This window comes from Ammodytes marinus (genome assembly GCF_949987685.1).
Source record: "Ammodytes marinus genome assembly, chromosome: 4".
Lineage (NCBI taxonomy): Eukaryota > Metazoa > Chordata > Actinopteri > Uranoscopiformes > Ammodytidae > Ammodytes > Ammodytes marinus.
This window is the reverse complement of record NC_137233.1, coordinates 636,624-656,572: the sequence shown is the minus strand read 5'-3', so window position 1 is coordinate 656,572 and position 19,949 is coordinate 636,624. Positions and strand designations below refer to the sequence as shown.

Below are 19,949 nucleotides of genomic sequence, written 5' to 3'. Positions count from 1 at the left end.
GGAGACAGAGAGAGAGAGAGAGAGAGAGAGAGCGAGAGAGAGAGAGAGAGAGAGAGGGGGGAAATTATATTATTATTATAATCTGAGCTCCTGTGTGATTGTCTCCTCCCTCCAGGTGTGCTGTTGACCGTCGTCATGTGCAGGTGCTAGAGAGCGGTGCTTCTCTGCGAGCTCGTTTCTCTGCTCTGCTGTTCCTGTACCACGGGACCTATGAGGACGTTTACCTGCACTGCAGCATCAGCATGTGTGACCGCAGCAGCGCCCCCTGCAGCCCCGTGAGTGAAGTGAACCTTTAGGCAATGATTGTATTCATTTGTGATTTACTACTATTATTCATTATTCATTATTCTAACAGAAGCAAACGATGGCAGAACCACTTTGCACGTGTCAAAATGATCGAATGCTTTTGGCATTTCAACATCTGATCCATTCATTGTATTGAGCGTCCATGTAAACAGTAAAGTTTGAATCTGCAAACTGAATTAATTCATTCGGTTTGAAGAAATATTATCCATGTTATTAATCAATCAATCCTTATAAACAGTGTGTATTCCTTTGTGATTTGTACTATTATCTCACACACACACACAGACTCACTCACTCACTCACTCACTCACTCACTCACTCACTCACTCACTCACTCACTCACTCACTCACTCACTCACTCACTCACTCACTCACACACTCACTCACTCACTCACTCACTCACTCACTCACTCACTCACTCACACACACACACACACACACACACACACACACACACACACATACAAGCCAATGTTGCCAACAGTGGACTATCAATTTTAACCGCCAAGTGTAGACTCCTATTTAAAAATCATTAAAAAATTAAAAAAAACGCAATATTTACGAATATTTACTTTTAAGGAATTCTGTCATGATAATACTTTACATGTGCTTTTAATCTTCTGTTTGAAGAAGTTGCTAAGAGGGGACTTGAATCCTTGGGTGACATCTACATATGAGGGGACTCCATTCACTGCATCAATGGAGCTGTCTGTGCCTATTGTTTCACTCTGACTGTTTGCTTGCTGCAGTTACCTCCCTTTGTTTATTTTTAAGATAGATTAAATAACTTTAACTTTAACACTAACTAAACATTTCCCTGTGATACAAATATTATGAACATAATCATGGCCACTAGTTGCAAATACATATCATATAAGAAGTAACTTGCACTAATATCAGGGACTTAGCAACAACATTTTCCTTATCCAAAGTTTACTGGAATGTTTTCTCAATGTTACATTTTAAAGATGTATTAAACCACTACAGTTTAATAAAAAGTGTTACGACACCTAGGTGCACTGTTAGACAGGTGCACAAGTGCACACACACGCGCGCGCACACACACACACACACACACACACACACACACACACACACACTGATTTGGGTGCACCTGTCCTGTCCTCATAAACACAGAGCAGACAGTGGAACACGTTTTCAATAAATATAAATTCTTATCAAACATGGTATTCTTAAAATATGATCTTTGTGAATAAACAAAAACATTAACTATGACAAACTTCTTCTTGGTTTTTAGAACTGTTCCAGGCGCCAGGCTCGGTCTGCAGCCTCCTCCAATCAGCTGGCTGTTGCTGTCGGACCAATCAGCTGTGAGTATTTCCCCTTGATAAAACACATCTATTTTTCTTTAAACATGCCCTGCGTTCCAAATCACATAGGCTGCATTCCAATCCCCATACTATCTACTATTAAGTATTGCAGATGTACATGTTAACTAGATTATTGATATGGTCAGATGTAGTATGTAGAATAGAAAAGAGAAAGAGGATGAGATTTGGAACACAGGGATACTCTTTATCTTTTCTATTCTGCATACTACAAATAGGATGCTGTTTTTAACACTAAAAATCCTGGCCAGATGCAGTAGACATCCGGGTATTTTTAAGCCTACTTAATCTGACCACAATATTTGGGACATCCTAAAACTTTCTTCCACCATACTATATAGCAGATAGTATAGGGATTGTAATGCAGCATTGGTCTTTAGGCTCTGATCGATAAATGTTTCTCTGTTTGTGTCTTCAGGGTTTTGAGGAGCAGAAGACGACGTCACAGCTTTTTGACTTTTTTCATTTTAATCATTAACAGAAAATCAACGCTGATCAATGTAACCAATTAATATCACTAACCAGATATAATCACTAGCTGAGTTTACATGGACACTTACTTCAATGAATCTCAGTTAAACTTTATGTATACTTGAGAGATCAATTGAGGGGTGACTGACCCTCATTTGAAATGATGTCGAGTCAAACAAATTCAAAGCAAAAACAACACAAACACAAAATACAGAACAAGCCGATAAAGAGACGTTTCATTGGGTTGCAGAGCTGTGATTTGAACCTTTTTAACAAACCGATCAAAAGAAAACTTGTTCCGTGTAAATGATTAAAGCTTCTGGCTAAGAAATCAAATCAAATCAGTTTTATTTGTATAGCCCAAAATCACAAATACATTTGTCTCAGTGGGCTTTACATTTCATACAATGTGATACAATATGATACAATATGACACCCTGCCCTTACACCCTTAGCTCGGCTGAGAAAAAACTCCCAGTAAAAACCCTTTACCGGGATTAAAAAAAAAATTGAAGAAATCTCAGGGAGAGTCGACAAAGTAAGGGATCCCTCTCCCAGGACGGACATACTGCAATAGATGTCATAAGTAGAGAAAAATCACAAAGGAATTTGATCATTGACCAGATGTTTACATGGTAATACTAAAGTAAAGTGTGAATAGTGTGGATGCAGGAAGACTTCAGATGCTGCCAGAGGATCCACACCGTCTCTATGCTAACTAGCTGGACCTCGTCGGATACAACATTTTAAATTCAAACTATTTGATATTTTAGTCTCATTGAAGGGATTGTAACGAAAATCAGGAACAATTCAGTTTTTAAAACAAACACAAACAAAAATAAATAAATAAATAAATTTCAACAGTCGGGTCTCACAGAAGCAAATGATGGCAGAACCACTTTGCACGGATCAAACTGATCGAATGCTTTGGGCATTTTTTTTATATATATATATATAATTTTTTGGGCATTTTTAAGCTTTATTAGACAGTACAGAGTTGAAATGGGGAGACAGAGAGAGACAGACAGAGAGAGAGAGAGGGGGGATGACCTGCAGTAAAGGTCCACGGGCCGGATTTGAACCCACGACCACTGCAACGAAGGCCGGAGCCAATATGGTACGCGCTCTATCCACTACACCACCGGAGCTTTGGGCATTTTAACATCTGATCCATTCATTGTATTGAGCGTCCATGTAAACAGTAAAGTCTGAATATGAAAACTGAATTAATTCATTCGGTTTGAAGAAATATTATCCATGTTATTAATCAATCAATCCTTATAAACAGTGTGTATTCCTTTGTGATTTGTACTATTACCTCACATTCACTCACACGCACGCACGTACGCTTGCACGCTCGCTCCCTCGCACACACACACACACACACACTCACTCACTCACTCACTCACTCACTCACTCACTCACTCACTCACTCAAATATTATCCATGTTAACTAATCAATCATTCGTATAAACAGTGTGAAATCAACAAAACTTGAAGCTGATTATTTTAATTTTTTTTGTGATGATTAAACAACAATAAAATATATATATTACACTTTCCATTGAGTCTGTTTCGTACCTGAGTCAAAACTTTTACTTTTGTATTATGTATTAAGCATGTAAGTATGTATGATTTAAGCATGTACTGTATGTATGTATTATGCAGAGCAGTGCGGTTCTCAAGCCCCGCTGGGCATTGAACCCTATTGATTTTGTAAATTAAAGCTACAGTGTGTAAATATAGCAGTCTTTAGCAGAATCTAGTGGTGAGATTGTAGAGTGCAGAGTCTTCACCTTTAACATTATTGTGCCTGCCTCTGTGTATTTGTGTGTGTGTGTGTGTGTGTGTGTGTATATTGTGTGTGTGTGTGTGTGTGTGTGTGTGTGTGTGTGTGTGTGTGTGTGTGTGTGTGTGTGTGTGTGTGTGTGTGTGTGTGTGTAACTACAAGGAAGTTATGTAGAAAAATTCCTGAGTGTGTTTGGCTCAGCAGGTTTTTATACAAACAGGGCGACATGACATTTAAAAAAAACAAGGAAAACTTCTAATGTGTGAGAAAGTTGCCCACACCTTCAGTCTTGATTTAACTCAGCTCAAATACAGTGTGTGTGTGTGTGTGTGTGTGTGTGTGTGTGTGTGTTTTCCAGTGCCCCCTTTGAACAAAAAGCAGTAGTGTTTTTACCACGCCAGCTGTTGTTCCTGGGTGAGCGTATACCCATGACAAAGGCATTAAGAAAAACTATATAAAAATAGCATTCTTTACACTGATGGTCTCGTTTGCTGTTACATGTAATTTATGATCATCAGAGGAAAAATTAGACTGTTTCAGAAATATTTATTTATTTATTGTGTGTGTGTGTGTGTGTGTGTGTGTGTGTGTGTGTGTGTGTGTGTGTGTGTGTGTGTGTGTGTGTGTGTGTGCGTGTGTGTGTGTGTGTCTTCATCTTGTTTTGGTGTGTTTCCTGTTTTATTTTGGTATCTCTGTCTTGATTCTCCCCATGTCCTGTCAAGTTACTGCTCCCTTCCTAATGTGTTTCACGTGTGTGTGTGTGTGTGTGTGTGTGTGTGTGTGTGTGTGTGTGTGTGTGTGTGTGTGTGTGTGTGTGTGTGTGTGTGTGTGTGACACTTCAAGGAAGTTCTGTAGAAAAATTCCTGAGTGTGTGTGGCTGAGCAGGTTTTCATACAAACAGACATGACCACATGACATATACAATTGGTCGACTCCCTGCAACACAGACGTGAAGCAGTTCTCAGAAACAGAGGTTATACAACTTAATATTAGTTCAGTGATTCATAGGAAAGCTAAATCTTCATGCATGTTTCAGTTGATACAGTAAATGTTTGAGTTGTAAAGTAAAATGCAGACACTGCTATTTGTTTGAACAGTCTAATATTCCTTTTTCTTCACTTTCTGTTAAGATGAAGAAACATTTGACAAAAGTTTCTTCATCTTTGGAGTTGGAATAGAATCTGCAATGTCCCCAATGCATTTCTGTGTATAGAAATAAAAGCTATGATAAGGATTTTGATCTTTACTCAATTTTTTAAACACACTGCTCTTATTTTGAACACAACTGTATGTAGAATAGAATTAAGAAAAAGTATGAGATTTGGAACGCAGGGTGAGTCTTCAGGTTCTGATCAGTAAATGTTTCTCTGTTTGTGTCTTCAGGGTTTTGAGGAGCAGAAGACGTCGCAGCTTTTTGGTGTGAAATCCACAAAACTTAAAGCTGGTTATTTCTTATTTTTGTGATGATCAAACAAAAATTAAGCATAAATAAAATACATTTTTCGTTGAGTCTGTTTTGTACCAGAGTCGAAATTTTTTACTTTTGTATTATGTGTCATTTTTTCTACTAACATTACCTCACTGTCTGCATTGCCCTGTGTGTGGATAGAGGGCCAGGTTAAGATGGGACAGTCCACTTTAGGGGTGTCTGTCTGCATTGCCCTGTGTGTGGATAGAGGGCCAGGTTAAGATGGGACAGTCCACTTTAGGGGTGTCTGTAATCGTTGGCTGGTGAATGTTTTTGCCTTTTATTACTTTATCTGCAATTTTATATCTTATAAAACTCCCCTAAATTAGTATCAGTTACCGGAGAGCTTTTTTAGATTAACATCAAAAGATTCTATTATAAAGCGGGCTGACCTAAAAGCTCCCTGTTGAAGAATCCTCCTCAATCCTCCTCAATCCTTCTTTTCATTCTTTGCATTCTCTTCCTTTTGAGACTTTTTGCATTTTTGCAACTTCTTGCATTCTTTGTAATCTTTGTTCTTTTCATTCTTTACATTATTTTTATTCTTTGTTGATGTTTTTGTGACTTTTTGCCTCATGCCCTGATAGTGTAGTGGTTAGTGCCACAGACTTGAGCATGGGTGATCTGAGTTCAAAACCCAGTTAAAACAATATTTGAATTTTGACTCGTCTATTTTTTTCTCACAGTGGAAATACGCTGTGATATTAATAAGCCCAACTACTAAGGACATTAATAGTTTATCACCATTTATAACAAACGTTAGTGGATGTGTCAACAAGCCCATCAACTTATTGCATAACTAGAGCCTACTCTTTAACCTCATGTTTCTTTTTTTCATTTCATTTCATTTCATTTATTATTAAGGCTCACGGCCATAGCACATGGCATGGAGCACACAGTTCAAATTAAATCATTACAAAACAAAACAATGGTGTACGGCAAGAAAACAAAAACAAACAAAAACATTACTTAAACAATGGCAATACATGTCTCAGAAATGTTTCTAATAATTCTCATTTTATTGTTTCACAGATTTGATGGACTTTCTCTAAACTCCACGTGAAGGCAAAGTCTGTCTGTCTGTCTGTCTGTCTGTCTGTCTGTCTGTCTGTCTGCCTGTCTGTCTGTCTGTCTGTCTGTCTGTCTGCCTGCCTGCCTGCCTGCCTGCCTGCCTGCCTGCCTGCCTGCCTGCCTGTCTGTCTGTCTGTCTGTCTGTCTGTCTGTCTGCCTGTCTGTCTGTCTGTCTGTCTGTCTGTCTGTCTGTCTGTCTCTCTGTCTGTCTGTCTGCCTGCCTGCCTGCCTGCCTGCCTGCCTGCCTGCCTGCCTGCCTGCCTGCCTGCCTGCCTGCCTGCCTGTCTGTCTGTCTATCCATCTGTCTGGCCCTCTAAACTAATGGTGAACACTTTTTCCCCTCCCCTTGTCTTAATGCCACGTATCATTTCTCTGAGGCTCAGCTTTGCCTTTATGGCTTTACAGCAGCAATATTAATGATTAATAGAGCTGTAGTGAAGTCTCTTCCCAGACACCAATCCTCCTCAGTACGGACACGTCTGCACCGGGGCAACAACTCAGGTAACGTATGAGAGGGGAAATTCATTCACTTGTGACGGTTGATTTTGAGCTTTACTCGGGGAACCCACGGCGTCTTAAAAGCATCAGAAAAGCATTTAACTTAATATTATCAAACATAATGCTTTAAAACGAATTATTACATTTCCTTTAGAAAGACTCAAAAATGTTTTGATTGACATTTTGTAGGAGAGAATTAATACGGAAAGCATCGTTATGTGACGAATAAGCATTTTTTAATTTAGTTATTAAGAGTTTATACACACTTCACAAAGCTATTGTTATAGTATATCACTGTGAGTTTATTAATGTCAGTTTATAATAAATGGTCTTTGTTTAAAGTAAATGCATCAGAATTTCCATTTTATCCTTCTAACTTTTGCCGTGACATTGGCATTAAATAAAAGTGGCATTACATTTTTTTTTCTTGTTTACTAAACATATAGCTTACAGTAGTCACTCTGTAATAACCCTCCTTCATGTTAGTTATAATATCTAGTTTGTTGACGACTTCTGTGTGTGTGTAACCCTCTGGACATGATTTCCAAAGCGCTTTTCCTTATTTTCACCTTTTATTTGGCCATTTAAAGTGCTTTACAGGTAGCCTGGCATTCCCAGACCTGCCACTATGCGCTGGCAAATTAAATTTGACGGCAATCTCTATCTTTCATTAGCAAGTAAGTGGAATGTTCTGTTTTGCCGACCGACCACGGCAAAAGTTTAATTTAACAGTTTAACAGCTGTTCGCTAAACGAACGGGGCTTAATACGTCACCTAGTGCATCGCTCTGATTGGTTGTAGTGCTATCCAACTGCATGCAGTGGCATTTGAAATGCAAGAGTAGGAGCCGCCGCTTGAGTTGGAAATTACTATTGATCGTGGCCAGACCCTCTATCGTTCTATCAGGGTCTGGATTTCCAGGCTACTTTACAGGGGCATAAAATACTAAAGTAATCAAGATTAAAATACATCAAGTATAGAATAAAAATTAGAAAAGCGAAAAAAAGGAAAAAATATAGGAATAACAAATATAAATAACATTAAAATTACAGGTCAAAAGGGAAACAGAAAAGTCTTCAGATTTGATTAAAAAGAACTGAGAGTTGCAGTACTTAAAGAGTGGAAATGGGGAGAGCGCGAGGGGATGCGACAAGTGCCAGAGCCAATCTGGTTTATTAGTAGGATGTAGATCCTGTTGACAGTAGCTGAGGGTTTACTGCTGCCCAGTGAACTTCCCTATGAATGAATGGACCATTGTTCACCAAACCTGACGCGATCCTGCTGCATCCTGGGTGTTAATGCTTAGATTAGGTAAGGCAACTTTAAACAAACAGGTTTTTACTACTGTAGCGTTAACCAGATGTTGCATGTCCGGGTGTGTTTATGGCGTTTCTAGATAGCAGGCTCAAACTTAACAATGTCCACTCGTGTTTTATGCTTGATTTATTGACACTGTACTGGGTGGTCAAACAGATCGATACTTACATACTAATCCAGGGGTGGCCAACCAGTCAGAGACTAAGAGCCACATTTTTTACTGTGTTACTGCAAAGAGCCACATCGTACACACGGGTACACATGAACATCCCCCCATCCCTTCCTCATACACGCACACACACACACACACACACACACACACACACACACACACACACACACACACACACACACACACACACACACACACACACACACACACACACACACACACACACACACACACACACACACACACACACACACACACACACAGACCTCTGCTCAGTCAGATTTACTGTAAATGTCACAACCAAAATGATAATGCAGTAACGGCCTTAACTATGTTTCACCCGTTTCAGTTGAATTTTGTATTATTATTATTTTTTAAATAAATACTGCTTGTGCATGCTACCAGGCCCAGGGGAACAAGGGCTCAAGGGGGCCCTAAGCTAAGGTACTGATAACTTTACATGTCTTATAGTCAAAGAGCTCAGTCACTCATGTCAATAAAAGGTTCCAAAAAGGAATAGCCTAAATATAAGGAAATACATCATCATGGGCCCCTCAACTAGTAGGGGAGAAATACAAAAGCAATTGTAAAGCAACAGCATTATTAGCTCTGTCTTAGGGGCTTCATGAGGGGCCTCTAAGGCCCCCACACATACAAGAATAAACTTTCTATGTGTAAATTCTATACTGTTCATAAAAAGTAGCTATCCACCCTTTATCTGTTGAAATGGGTCTCTCCATCATATAACACGGGTCTGCAGACCAATCTACTGTTTTTGCAGTTGCAGAGTAAAGGATGCTGCCTGCTTAAGAAAAATCAGAAAAATAATGTTCCTTCTGCAGCTCAAGATTTGATTTAGCCTCTAAATGTTCCTCTCTAAGTGCATCAGATTGATGCATTTTACTTTAAAACGGTACACATTTTCTTCCAGTGTGCAATGCCCCCTGACCCCCCAACAAGGACCAGGGTCCCTCCCACAGTGTCCCAAAATCATCCAGGGGCCTATTATCTCATAATCCGTCTAAGAACCAACTGGATTCCACAATCTTTTTAATTTTCGCATTATTTATTAAAAAAAAAAAAAAAAAAAAACGGGGGGCCCCACACTAGGACTTGAAACGGGCCCCCAGATCGTTAAGGCCGCCCCTGTGATAATGACAGAACTGGACTCCTACAGTACTAAGACGACAGGCCAGTCATTTTCAACAATGAACATTGTGTGCACTGCCTCACACACAAACTCTCAGTTCAACCAAGTCCACAAACAAAAATATAACAATTTAAAATAGCGTTTTTCTCTTACTATGCATGTTGCTTAGTGGGACTTACTTTTAGCATGGAGTGAGCTGAAGTGGCGCTGAAGATTTGAAGCCTTGAAATGCGCTAATGACGCCTGGCATATAAGGCAGAATGGCTTGGCATAACGTTCAACAAAACATATAAACTCTCCCACTCTGTTTCGGAGCGAACTTGACACAAATTGTTTACTCACGGAAAACCTCCCTCCAAGCTGAGCGGGCAGTTTTAGGTTGCGTCCACACCAAACGTTTGCGAACGTTATGTTGCGTCATCAATTAAACATTTGCGAACAGGCATACACATACACATTAACAAAATAAAAAATGAAATAATAGACAACATGTAAAACGAACGTAAGAGCCGCATGAAACGTTTGCGAACATGCACACACATAGGCCCACACAAAAAAAAAGTATAGAAAAAAAAAATTATAATTATAATCACAAAATTTGATATGAACTGAAGAGCCGCACGAAGCAAGGCAAAGAGCCGCATGTGGCTCGCGAGCCGCAGGTTGGCCACCCCTGTACTAATCGATAGCAGCAGTGCTGTCACTCTGGTCAACATGTGCATAACAAAACAGTAAAGAAAACAAACAAAGAAAATGATAAATTACTCTTAGAACTTGGGGGCATTAGTTGCTGGTTGCTGTGAAACAGGTTTTCTCTGTAAAATTATAATTACTTTTCAAATATGTTGCTGAAACATTTGATCAAATAAAGAAATTTAAAACGGACACATCTCAACATGGTTCATGGTTCTGTCTCCAACAGTGTGGTGATTGAAGATGTTCTACCGGATCATGAGTGTGCTGCTGCTGCTCGTGGCTGCCTGTTCAGCTCAGACCAGCGGTGAGTCCACACACTGGTTCCACTCTCTGTCAAGGGCTTTCACAAGCTGTTATATCTGAGCCTCTCTGTCAAGGCTTCACAAGCTGTTATATCTGTCCGTCTCAAAATATTATTTTCCTTAAATTCTAAATTAAGAAAGTGAAGAGCTATAAAAATAAATGTAAATGTAAATATTGTCCTTTGTATTTAAAGTGGGTGTGTCCTCGGGCTCCGTAGCAACCAGCTGTGATGCCTGTCACCACCGGGCTCGATGCGTCCATGACAACAGTGTCCATGACAACAGTGTTGAGACTGTGGCTGTGTCCTGTCGCTGTGACGACGGTTGGGTCGGAGACGGCTTCACCTGCTACGACCCAACCTCCTGTAACCAAGGTAACTGCAGGGACTGAAAAGCATTAAACAAGCGTTGAGAATGTGTGTGTGTGAGAGAAAGTCTCTTAATATGTGTGTGTGTGTGTGTGTGTGTGTGTGTGTGTGTGTGTGTGTGTGTGTGTGTGTGTGTGTGTGTGTGTGTGTGTGTGTGTGTGTGTGTGCAGACATTGAATTTAATATTCTCAAAGTAAGGCCTCGAATTTCACCAACAAAGTATTGGACTTCCTTTCCAAAGATCTGACATGTTTAGATACTTGGAGAGGGGTCACTATGAGATGAATAAGCACTTTCTGATTTAGTTATCAACAGTATGAACACACTTCACAAAGCTATCGTTATATTATCAATGTGAGTTTAGAACAAATGTTCTTTATTAAAAGTACCTTTAAAAATGCTTTAGAATTTCCATAATATCCTTCCTACCTTGGCATTAAAAAGGTGTTAAAAGTCTTAAATGTAGCTTGTATTCCCTGTGTACCGAAGGCTGCTGCAGCCAGGGCTACCGCTGGTCGGCTCTGCAGGGCTGCGTGGACATGGACGAGTGTTCTCTGCCTCAGACTCCATGTGGGCCCGGGGAACGCTGTCACAACACCAAAGGCTCCTTCTCCTGCCTGGTAATATATTATTATCATTATAATAACCTTTATCTAACCAATAGGTCCATGCTGGTGACCACCGATTTATAACAGCGCGTTTTTTAAAAACTTTTTAACAATTCTTTATTGGAGTGGCGATGTTAGGGCCGGTCCTGAAACAAACATTACAATGGATACTAACATGATTTGGGGATTTGGGATTAAAGCACATGCCATTCATTCAGGTTTGTGATGGCCACCCCACTCTAGGTCTGTGTCCCACTTTGGCCATCCCAGTCACAATGTCCTGGAAACGCCACTGCTTTATTGTAAAAGAAAATGTAGACTATAAAGTAGGGCTGTCAACCGTTTAATAGTAAATAATCGCAAATAATCGCTTTTTTCTATTATTTTGCATTTCACAATAATGTTTATCTCCATATTAACAATATAAGGAAAGTCTTACCAGTGTATCTTGAATGCATTCTTTCAAATACATTTTGAAGGATTCCACTGTTGAGAAATATGCAACAAGCTCTGACATTGTATGCTTAGGTTGTGTGTGGTAGCTCAAACTAAAAGTACTTTGGTGATATTCTGTGATTTTGGGTTTACAGGGGCTTTAAGAAATTTCTCCCAGAAGACCAGTTTGTGATTATGTCTCTCTTGTATGTCTCCATGTAGGTTGATCTACCACAGCGCACCGCGGCCCGAACCAGCTCCGTGACCTTCTCCTGCGGGGGCAGACAGTGCCCTTCTGGTCAGGACTGCCTCCTGGTGGACGGCACATCTCGCTGCATGGACCCGTGTGATCACTACACGCCGCTAGACGACGCCTGGAGAGCCACAGACTACAGGTTCACGAACACGCCGCCTTATCACTGCGACCGATACTCAGTCTTCCCGGTCACACCCTATGTCTGGCAGGGCTGGTACCGTCTGTTCCTCGGTAACAGCAGCGTTCAGATGCCAGAGAGATGCATTCAGGGAGACATGTGTGGAACTCAGGCTACACTGTGGCTGCAGACGCCCCACCCACAGCTCTCTGCAGGCATCATCCAGGCCCAGGTCTGTGGCTGCTGGCACAATGGCTGCTGCGAGTACCCGCAAAACCCAATCCATGTGAAAGCCTGCGCAGGAAACTACTACGTCTACAAGTTCATAAAGCCCGATAGGTGCCATATGGCATACTGTGCAGGTGAGCAACAAGTTCCTTCTAGTCAGTCACACTGTGGTATCAAAGTTGAGCCAAAAGATAAGTTTAAGATCCAGAGGCTTCAGCTGCTGAAGCACAACGTTATGAGTCTATTTCTTCAGACTGACAGTGAATGGAATCCTTATTGTATCAGGAGATGATCATGTCTTCAGGATAATTCAGACCTTTGGTTCCATCATATTCTCTAGTGGACTCATTTGTCTTGTGCTCCTCATCAGATGTCAACACTAAAACACCTGTGTGTAACACCTGCACTGCAGCTCAGACCTGTGTGAGCAATGGCACCGTCTGGAGGTGTGAAGGTGAGTCTGAGTTAATATGAAAACATCCTCCATTCCACATGATTTACCTTGATGGTTTTGACACAAAAAGAGTTTGGTGTATATTTTAACATTTCAAATATTTTTCTTTCCTGGTAGAAACTTCCACAACAGAGATGACTCCTTCACCAGCAGGTCAGATTGTTATGTTCTGGTTTGTGTAAAATCTGTCTACATGTTGTTGAAGCTGAAAATACTGTTATACCCACAATGCCTTGTTTCACTGTATATAAACAGTCAGAGCAGATGAAACATGAAACATCCACCGATCCACATGATTTACCTTGATGATTTTGACACAAAAAGTTATCTGTTAGTTAATGCTTAATTGAGGCTTAATAAGCATTTACTAAGCATTACCTAACTGTTAATACATGTTTGGTAAATGCTTAATAAACAAACTAAACATTAACTAACTAATGCTTAGTTTATGCTTAACTAAGCATTAGTTAAAGCTGGGGTTGAGAGTTTGCGAGAAAACAGCCGGTGGGATTCCAACGGCTGTTTTCCCAACGCTCTACCTGCTGTAGTTCCTCCCTCCGAACGACAGCTATGCGCGTTCATGTGAATTCAGTTACATTGACAGGAGACAAACAGATTCCGAGGTGATTAAACATTAGTAATGATAACTACATAAGTACATATTGAGCATCCACATCTTACTCACAGACAGACCATGTATGTTAGCTTAAAATCATTGTAAGTGTGCTGGTAGGCCTAAGAAAAGTAGCTGTAGCAGCCAGGCAAGATAGCAAACTAATTGTAACTGTAACAGAGCGGAGAGGTGTGTATCTCCTGCTCTGACCGCAGCTCTGATACTTGATGTGGCGAAAAAAGTCACCAATAACACCAGAAAAAAAGCTAGATGTGTAGCTTGTCGCTGTTTTGAAAAAAAAGTCGCCAGAGGGGCTGAGAAGTCGCTAAATATAGCGACAAAATCGCTATGAGTTGGCAACACTGAGCACAGGACGAGGGATATATAGGGCCAGCGGACGTCCTGCTGCTAGCGGCAGGCAGCCTAGGGGCAGAGGAAGGGGACGAGGTCGCGGTCGGAGAGGTCTTGACGTGATAGGGCAAGAGGACATGGCCCGTGTGGAAACACTCCGACTTTACTCTGGTTTTATTTCGAGCTCTCTCCGTCTCCCTTTTAGCAGTTCAATTTTCAACATTCGTCTTTCCTCGTTTTTTTGCTGTCTTAGCGGTGTTAATTGTTGGTATCCGGGGAATGGTAAATTGAGGGTTTGTTTGTGAAGACATTGCTACTCGCTGTCCACAGTAGTAGCCTAGTGCCAAACAGTAGTGTCAGACTGCTAGGGTCGTGAACGCTCACGCAACTGACGCATCAACGTCGTTGCCAAGGTCACACAGCCAATAAGAACGGAGAATCTGACCTCGCTCTGATTGGTCAAAATTAACATGAGCGGTGGCAATTTTTGGGGGCAGCACACAGAGACAGGGGAGAGCAAAGTCATGAAAAAATATTTTCAGACCACTTCACCTACATATAGCTGAATGGCTATTATGACAGTTTTGCCAAATATTACAAGTGAAACAATTATCAACCCTAGCTTTAACAGAGCATTACTAACACTTAATGCTTAATCGGCATTAACTAACCATAATTAGCATTAACTAATGTATTCTTATTGTCAATTGTTACCAAAAGAGTTAAGTGTATATTTAATTGACCATTTCTAATATTTTTCTTTCCTGGTAGAAACGTCCACAAGAGATTTGACTACTTCACCAGCAGGTCAGATTGTTATGTTCTGGTTTATGTAAAATCTGTCTACATGTTGTTGAAGCTCAAAATACTTTTATACCCACAATGCCTTGTTTCCGCTGTAGATGAACCCAGTTTTCTGGAGTCGGAGTTGGTGTGTGGACGTGAGCAGATGCGTCTGAAGGTCCCGAAGATGATCCTGGAGGAACAAGGCCTGAATGGTTCCTCTGCTCACCTGATCGACCCGCGCTGCCACCAGCAGCTGGACGGCCCGGAGACCTTCTCCTACCTGGTGGACCGGAGGAAGGTCTGTGGAAATGTGGTCAAGGTGAGTGAGAATCAATTAGGAAAAAAGTGTCATACTATTCTAGGTTTTCAAGTAAAAATAAGTAAATTTTTAGTTTTTTTGCAATAATAGTGAATAATTAGGTTCAAATTAAAGTTAAGTTTAGCAAGTGTCTTGATCAGACTCCCTATTGCCCCCCCACCACCCACTCTCAGTGAATGACATTGCACACAAGCGTTATGAGGGATGAAAATGACTATTTTTAGGTTTTCCAGACGACATGGGATAGTGAATGGGCCCTAGAAAGCTTCCCCACTTTCTGTGAAATGCTATTGGAGATAGCCCTGATAAACATACATCAGCTTCAACAAATGTCAAACCATTGTGTCAACTCACTGTTGTTTCCAGAACAACGGGACCCACGTTACCTACTCCAACATTGTGTTCGTGTTCCCCTCCGGTCGGTCCAACGCATCGATCTCTGTCCCGAGGAGTTTCCCGTTCTCCTGCGTCTTCCCACTGGATGACATCACCAGCCTGGACGCCGCCATCAGATTCCAGCCGCCGTGAGTTCACCTCCTTCACCGCATCACAATGATGTTTGGTGTTTTGTCCCCCCAACGGAGCCTTCAAGGCAGCCTGCGGTTTAGGTTAGGGTGGAGGTAATGGTAAGGTCAAGGTCACTTTTATTTATATAGCACCTTATAAGAACCTAAATTCACCAAAGTGCTTTACATAAAATACATAAATTAAAATACAACAGCACACATTAAAAAACACTTACAGCAATGACACAAAACAATTAATTAAAACGTAAAAGCCTGTGAAAAAAGGTGAGTTTTAAGAGTGGACTTGAACTATTCAAGACTATTTGTAAGGAATAGGACCTTCCATCAAGCCATCACAATGATGTTCAAGCCTGATATTAATATGTCTCTCTTAAGATCAGAGCTCAGGCGTCAGAGCTCTCGTCGGGCGAATACACAATCCGCCACAACGGGGATTGTCTTGTTCCCATGTACAAGACATCTTTCGGTCAGTCTGTTTTCTCTGTAAAAGGGGCAAAACTATGGAACCTCTTGCCCACTAATCTAAAACTAGAGACCAACAGTAACTCTTTTAACAGAGAACTTAAACAACGGCTCAAATCAAATCAACAGTGCTCAACACAAATAATTTATAACTGGTTTATTGTCTGATCATGCTGCCTTTGCTTTACTCTATGTATTTGACTATCATTATATTGCTGCTCTGTAATCTATTGTATATATATATATTTCTTTTCAGGGCCAGTGGAGTTGGTATAGTGAGTTCAGGCGACCCCACCAGAGCCTCCATGACTCTGTACACGAGGCCAGACTTCAGCGAGGCGTTCCCGGCCGGCCCCGTCCGCCTGCCGCTCGGCTCCGCTCTGCACGTCGCTGTGTCCGTGAACAACACCGAATACGACGGCTTCGGGCTGCTGCTGGAAACCTGCTACGTCACACACTCTCCCAACGCCAGCGACCCACGCAAACACTTCCTGATCCAGAACAGGTGACGACCACAGTCAAAAGTCAAAGTCGCTTTATCGTCAATTTCGTCAATATGTGCCAGACATACAGAGGAATCAAACATTGTTTTTATCTCCGACACACTGTCTGTGTGTGTGTGTGTGTGTGTCTGTGTGTGTGTGTGTGTGTGTGTGTGTGTGTGTGTGTGTGTGTGTGTGTGTGTGTGATGCAATAATAAAAGGGTGAAATTAGATCAAATAAATAAGTTGTATTTACAATAATTTAAATCTAAATAAGAAAAACGTTATTAAAAAAATTAATACATTGATGTGTGCAATATGCAGTAAACTGAAGACATTGAAAGTTTACATTATGAAGGGCCACAAGCTGCTGTCTCTGTTATATGCAAACTCTGAATGGTGACTTTGGGTGTTCTGTAAGGCCCCTATGAAACAAAAAAATATGTATTATTATTATTAGAATTTGAGGTCCTGTGTGAATGGCTCCTCCCTCCAGGACTCTCTGCAGGGCCAATGTGTGTGTGTGTGTGTGTGTGTGTGTGTGTGTGTGTATGTGTGTGTGTGTGTGTGTGTGTGTGTGTGTGTGTGTGCGTGCGTGTGTTTGTGTTATTAGTATTATTATCATTATTATAATATGAGACTGTGTGATTGGCTTGGAATTTTCTTTGGCCTCTTCAAGCTTTATTAGACAGTACAGAGTTGAAATGAGGGGACGGAGAGAGAGAGAGAGAGAGAGAGAGAGAGAGAGAGAGAGAGAGAGAGAGAGAGAGAGAGAGAGAGAGAGAGAGAGAGAGAGGGGGAAATTATATTATTCTTATAATATGAGCTGCTGTGTGTTTGTCTCCTCCCTCCAGGTGTGCTGTTGACCGTCGTCATGTGCAGGTGATAGAGAGCGGTGCTTCTCTGCGAGCTCGTTTCTCTGCTCTGCTGTTCCTGTACCACGGGACCTATGAGGACGTTTACCTGCACTGCAGCATCAGCATGTGTGACCGCAGCAGCGCCCCCTGCAGCCCCGTGAGTGAAGTGAACCTTTAGGCAATGATTGTATTCATTTGTGATTTACTACTATTATTCATTATTCATTATTCTAACAGAAGCAAACGATGGCAGAACCACTTTGCACGTGTCAAAATGATCGAATGCTTTGGGCATTTCAACATCTGATCCATTCATTGTATTGAGCGTCCATGTAAACAGTAAAGTCTGAATCTGCAAACTGAATTAATTCATTCGGTTTGAAGAAATATTATCCATGTTATTAATCAATCAATCCTTATAAACAGTGTGTATTCCTTTGTGATTTGTACTATTATCTCACACACACACACAGACTCACTCACTCACTCACTCACTCACTCACTCACTCACTCACTCACTCACTCACTCACTCACTCACTCACTCACTCATACACTCACACACTCACTCACTCACTCACTCACACACACACACACACACACACACACACACACACACACACACACACACACACACACACACACATACAAGCCAATGTTGCCAACAGTGGACTAACAATTTTAACCGCCAAGTGTTGACTCCTACTTAAAAATCATTAACAAATAAAAAAAAACGCATTAGAATATTTACTTTTAAGGAATTCTGTCATGATAATACTTTACATGTGCTTTTAATCTTCAGTTTGAAGAAGTTGCTAAGAGGGGACTTGAATCCTTGGGTGACATCTACATATGAGGGGACTCCATTCACTGCATCAATGGAGCTGTCTGTGCCTATTGTTTCACTCTATGACTGTTTGCTTGCTGCAGTTACCTCCTTCGTTTCTTTTTACGATAGATTATATACCTTTAACACTAACTAAACATTTCCCTGTGATACAAATATTATGAACATAATCATGGCCACTAGTTGCAAATACATATCATATAAGAAGTAACTTGCACTAATATCAGGGACTTAGCAACAACATTTTCCTTATCCAAGCATTAATGGAAGGTTTTCTCAATGTTAAATTTTAAAGATTTATTAAACCACTACAGTTTAATAAAAAGTGTTACGACACCTAGGTGCACTGTTAGATAGGTGCACAAGTGCACACACGCACACGCACACACACACACACACACACACACACACACACACACACACACACACACACACACACACACACACTGATTTGAGTGCACCTGTCCTGTCCTCATAAACACAGAGCAGACAGTGGAACACGTTTTCAATAAATATAAATTCTTATCAAACATGGTATTCTTAAAATATGATCTTTGTGAATAAACAAAACAATGAACTATCCAAACTTCTTCTTGGTTTTTAGAACTGTTCCAGGCGCCAGGCTCGGTCTGCAGCCTCCTCCAATCAGCTGGCTGTTGCTGTCGGACCAATCAGCTGTGAGTATTTCCCCTTGATAAAACACATTATTTTTTGTAAACATGCCCTGCCTTCCAAATCACATAGGCTGCATTCCAATCCCCATACTATCTACTATTAAAGACCTACTTCACCGGTTTGAATATGAAGGTGTATTGAACTCGGAGATCCTATGAAGTATAAATGTGCAAAAAAAATTGAAATCGGATCATCCTAGCCTGAGAAAAGGCAGAAAGAGTGTTTTATGGTATCACCGTCTAACCCTACAGTTCTCTTTCTGTGACATAGGATCTCCGAGTTCAATACACCTTCATATTCCAACCGGTGAAGTAGGCCTTTAAGTATTGCAGATGTACATGTTAACTAGATTATTGATATGGTCAGATGTAGTATGTAGAATAGAAAAGAGAAAGAGTATGAGATTTGGAACACAGGGATACTCTTTTATCTTTTCTATTCTGCATACTACAAATAGGATGCTGTTTTCAACACTAAAAATCCTGGCCAGATGCAGTAGACATCCGGGTATTTTTAAGCCTACTTAATCCGACCACAATATTTGGGACATCCTAAAACTTTCTTCCACCGTACTATATAGTAGATAGTACAGGGATTGTAATGCAGCATTGGTCTTTAGGCTCTGATCAATAAATGTATCTCTGTTTGTGTCTTCAGGGTTTTGAGGAGCAGAAGACGACGTCGCAAATTTTTGACTTTTTTCATTTTAATCATTAACAGAAAATCAACACTAATTTGATTTGATTTGATTTGATTTGATTGTCTTTATTTCGAACATGCAATAAAAAAAATTAAAAAAAACGAGTTTGAATATTAATAGATGAATAAATAAAAAACAAACAAAAAGCAAAAAAAAGAAATAGAATTAAAAGAAACAGACACTTTCTACATGCTCGAAAGGGGGTAGGAGGAAGTTAAAAAACTTATCTAGTCCTACCCCTTAATCAATGTAACCAATTAATATCACTAACCAGAT

General features: G+C 40.6%; 1 protein-coding gene and 1 long non-coding RNA gene across 3 annotated transcripts in view; both read left to right on the top strand.

Moving 5' to 3' along the window:
- Positions 1-96: 96 nt before the first annotated feature.
- On the top strand, positions 97-2,210 carry LOC307250045. The gene is made up of 3 exons (XR_013844861.1): positions 97-275; positions 1,565-1,637; positions 2,074-2,210. It is a non-coding gene; the product is annotated as an uncharacterized lncRNA (long non-coding RNA).
- Positions 2,211-16,395: 14,185 nt separating this feature from the next.
- LOC307250041 (uromodulin-like) overlaps positions 16,396-19,949 on the top strand; it is a 3,744-nt gene continuing 190 nt past the window's right edge. The window contains exons 1-4 of one of the 2 annotated variants that reach the window (XM_080026969.1): positions 16,396-16,619; positions 17,451-17,610; positions 18,903-18,975; positions 19,631-19,659. In XM_080026969.1, coding sequence (XP_079883095.1) covers positions 16,420-16,619; positions 17,451-17,610; positions 18,903-18,975; positions 19,631-19,638 — 441 coding nt within the window. In that variant the 5' untranslated portion in view covers positions 16,396-16,419 and the 3' untranslated portion in view covers positions 19,639-19,659. Of the gene's footprint in view, positions 16,620-17,450; positions 17,611-18,902; positions 18,976-19,630; positions 19,660-19,949 lie in introns of those variants that run through there. The other variant, XM_080026970.1, reaches the window with a different exon arrangement.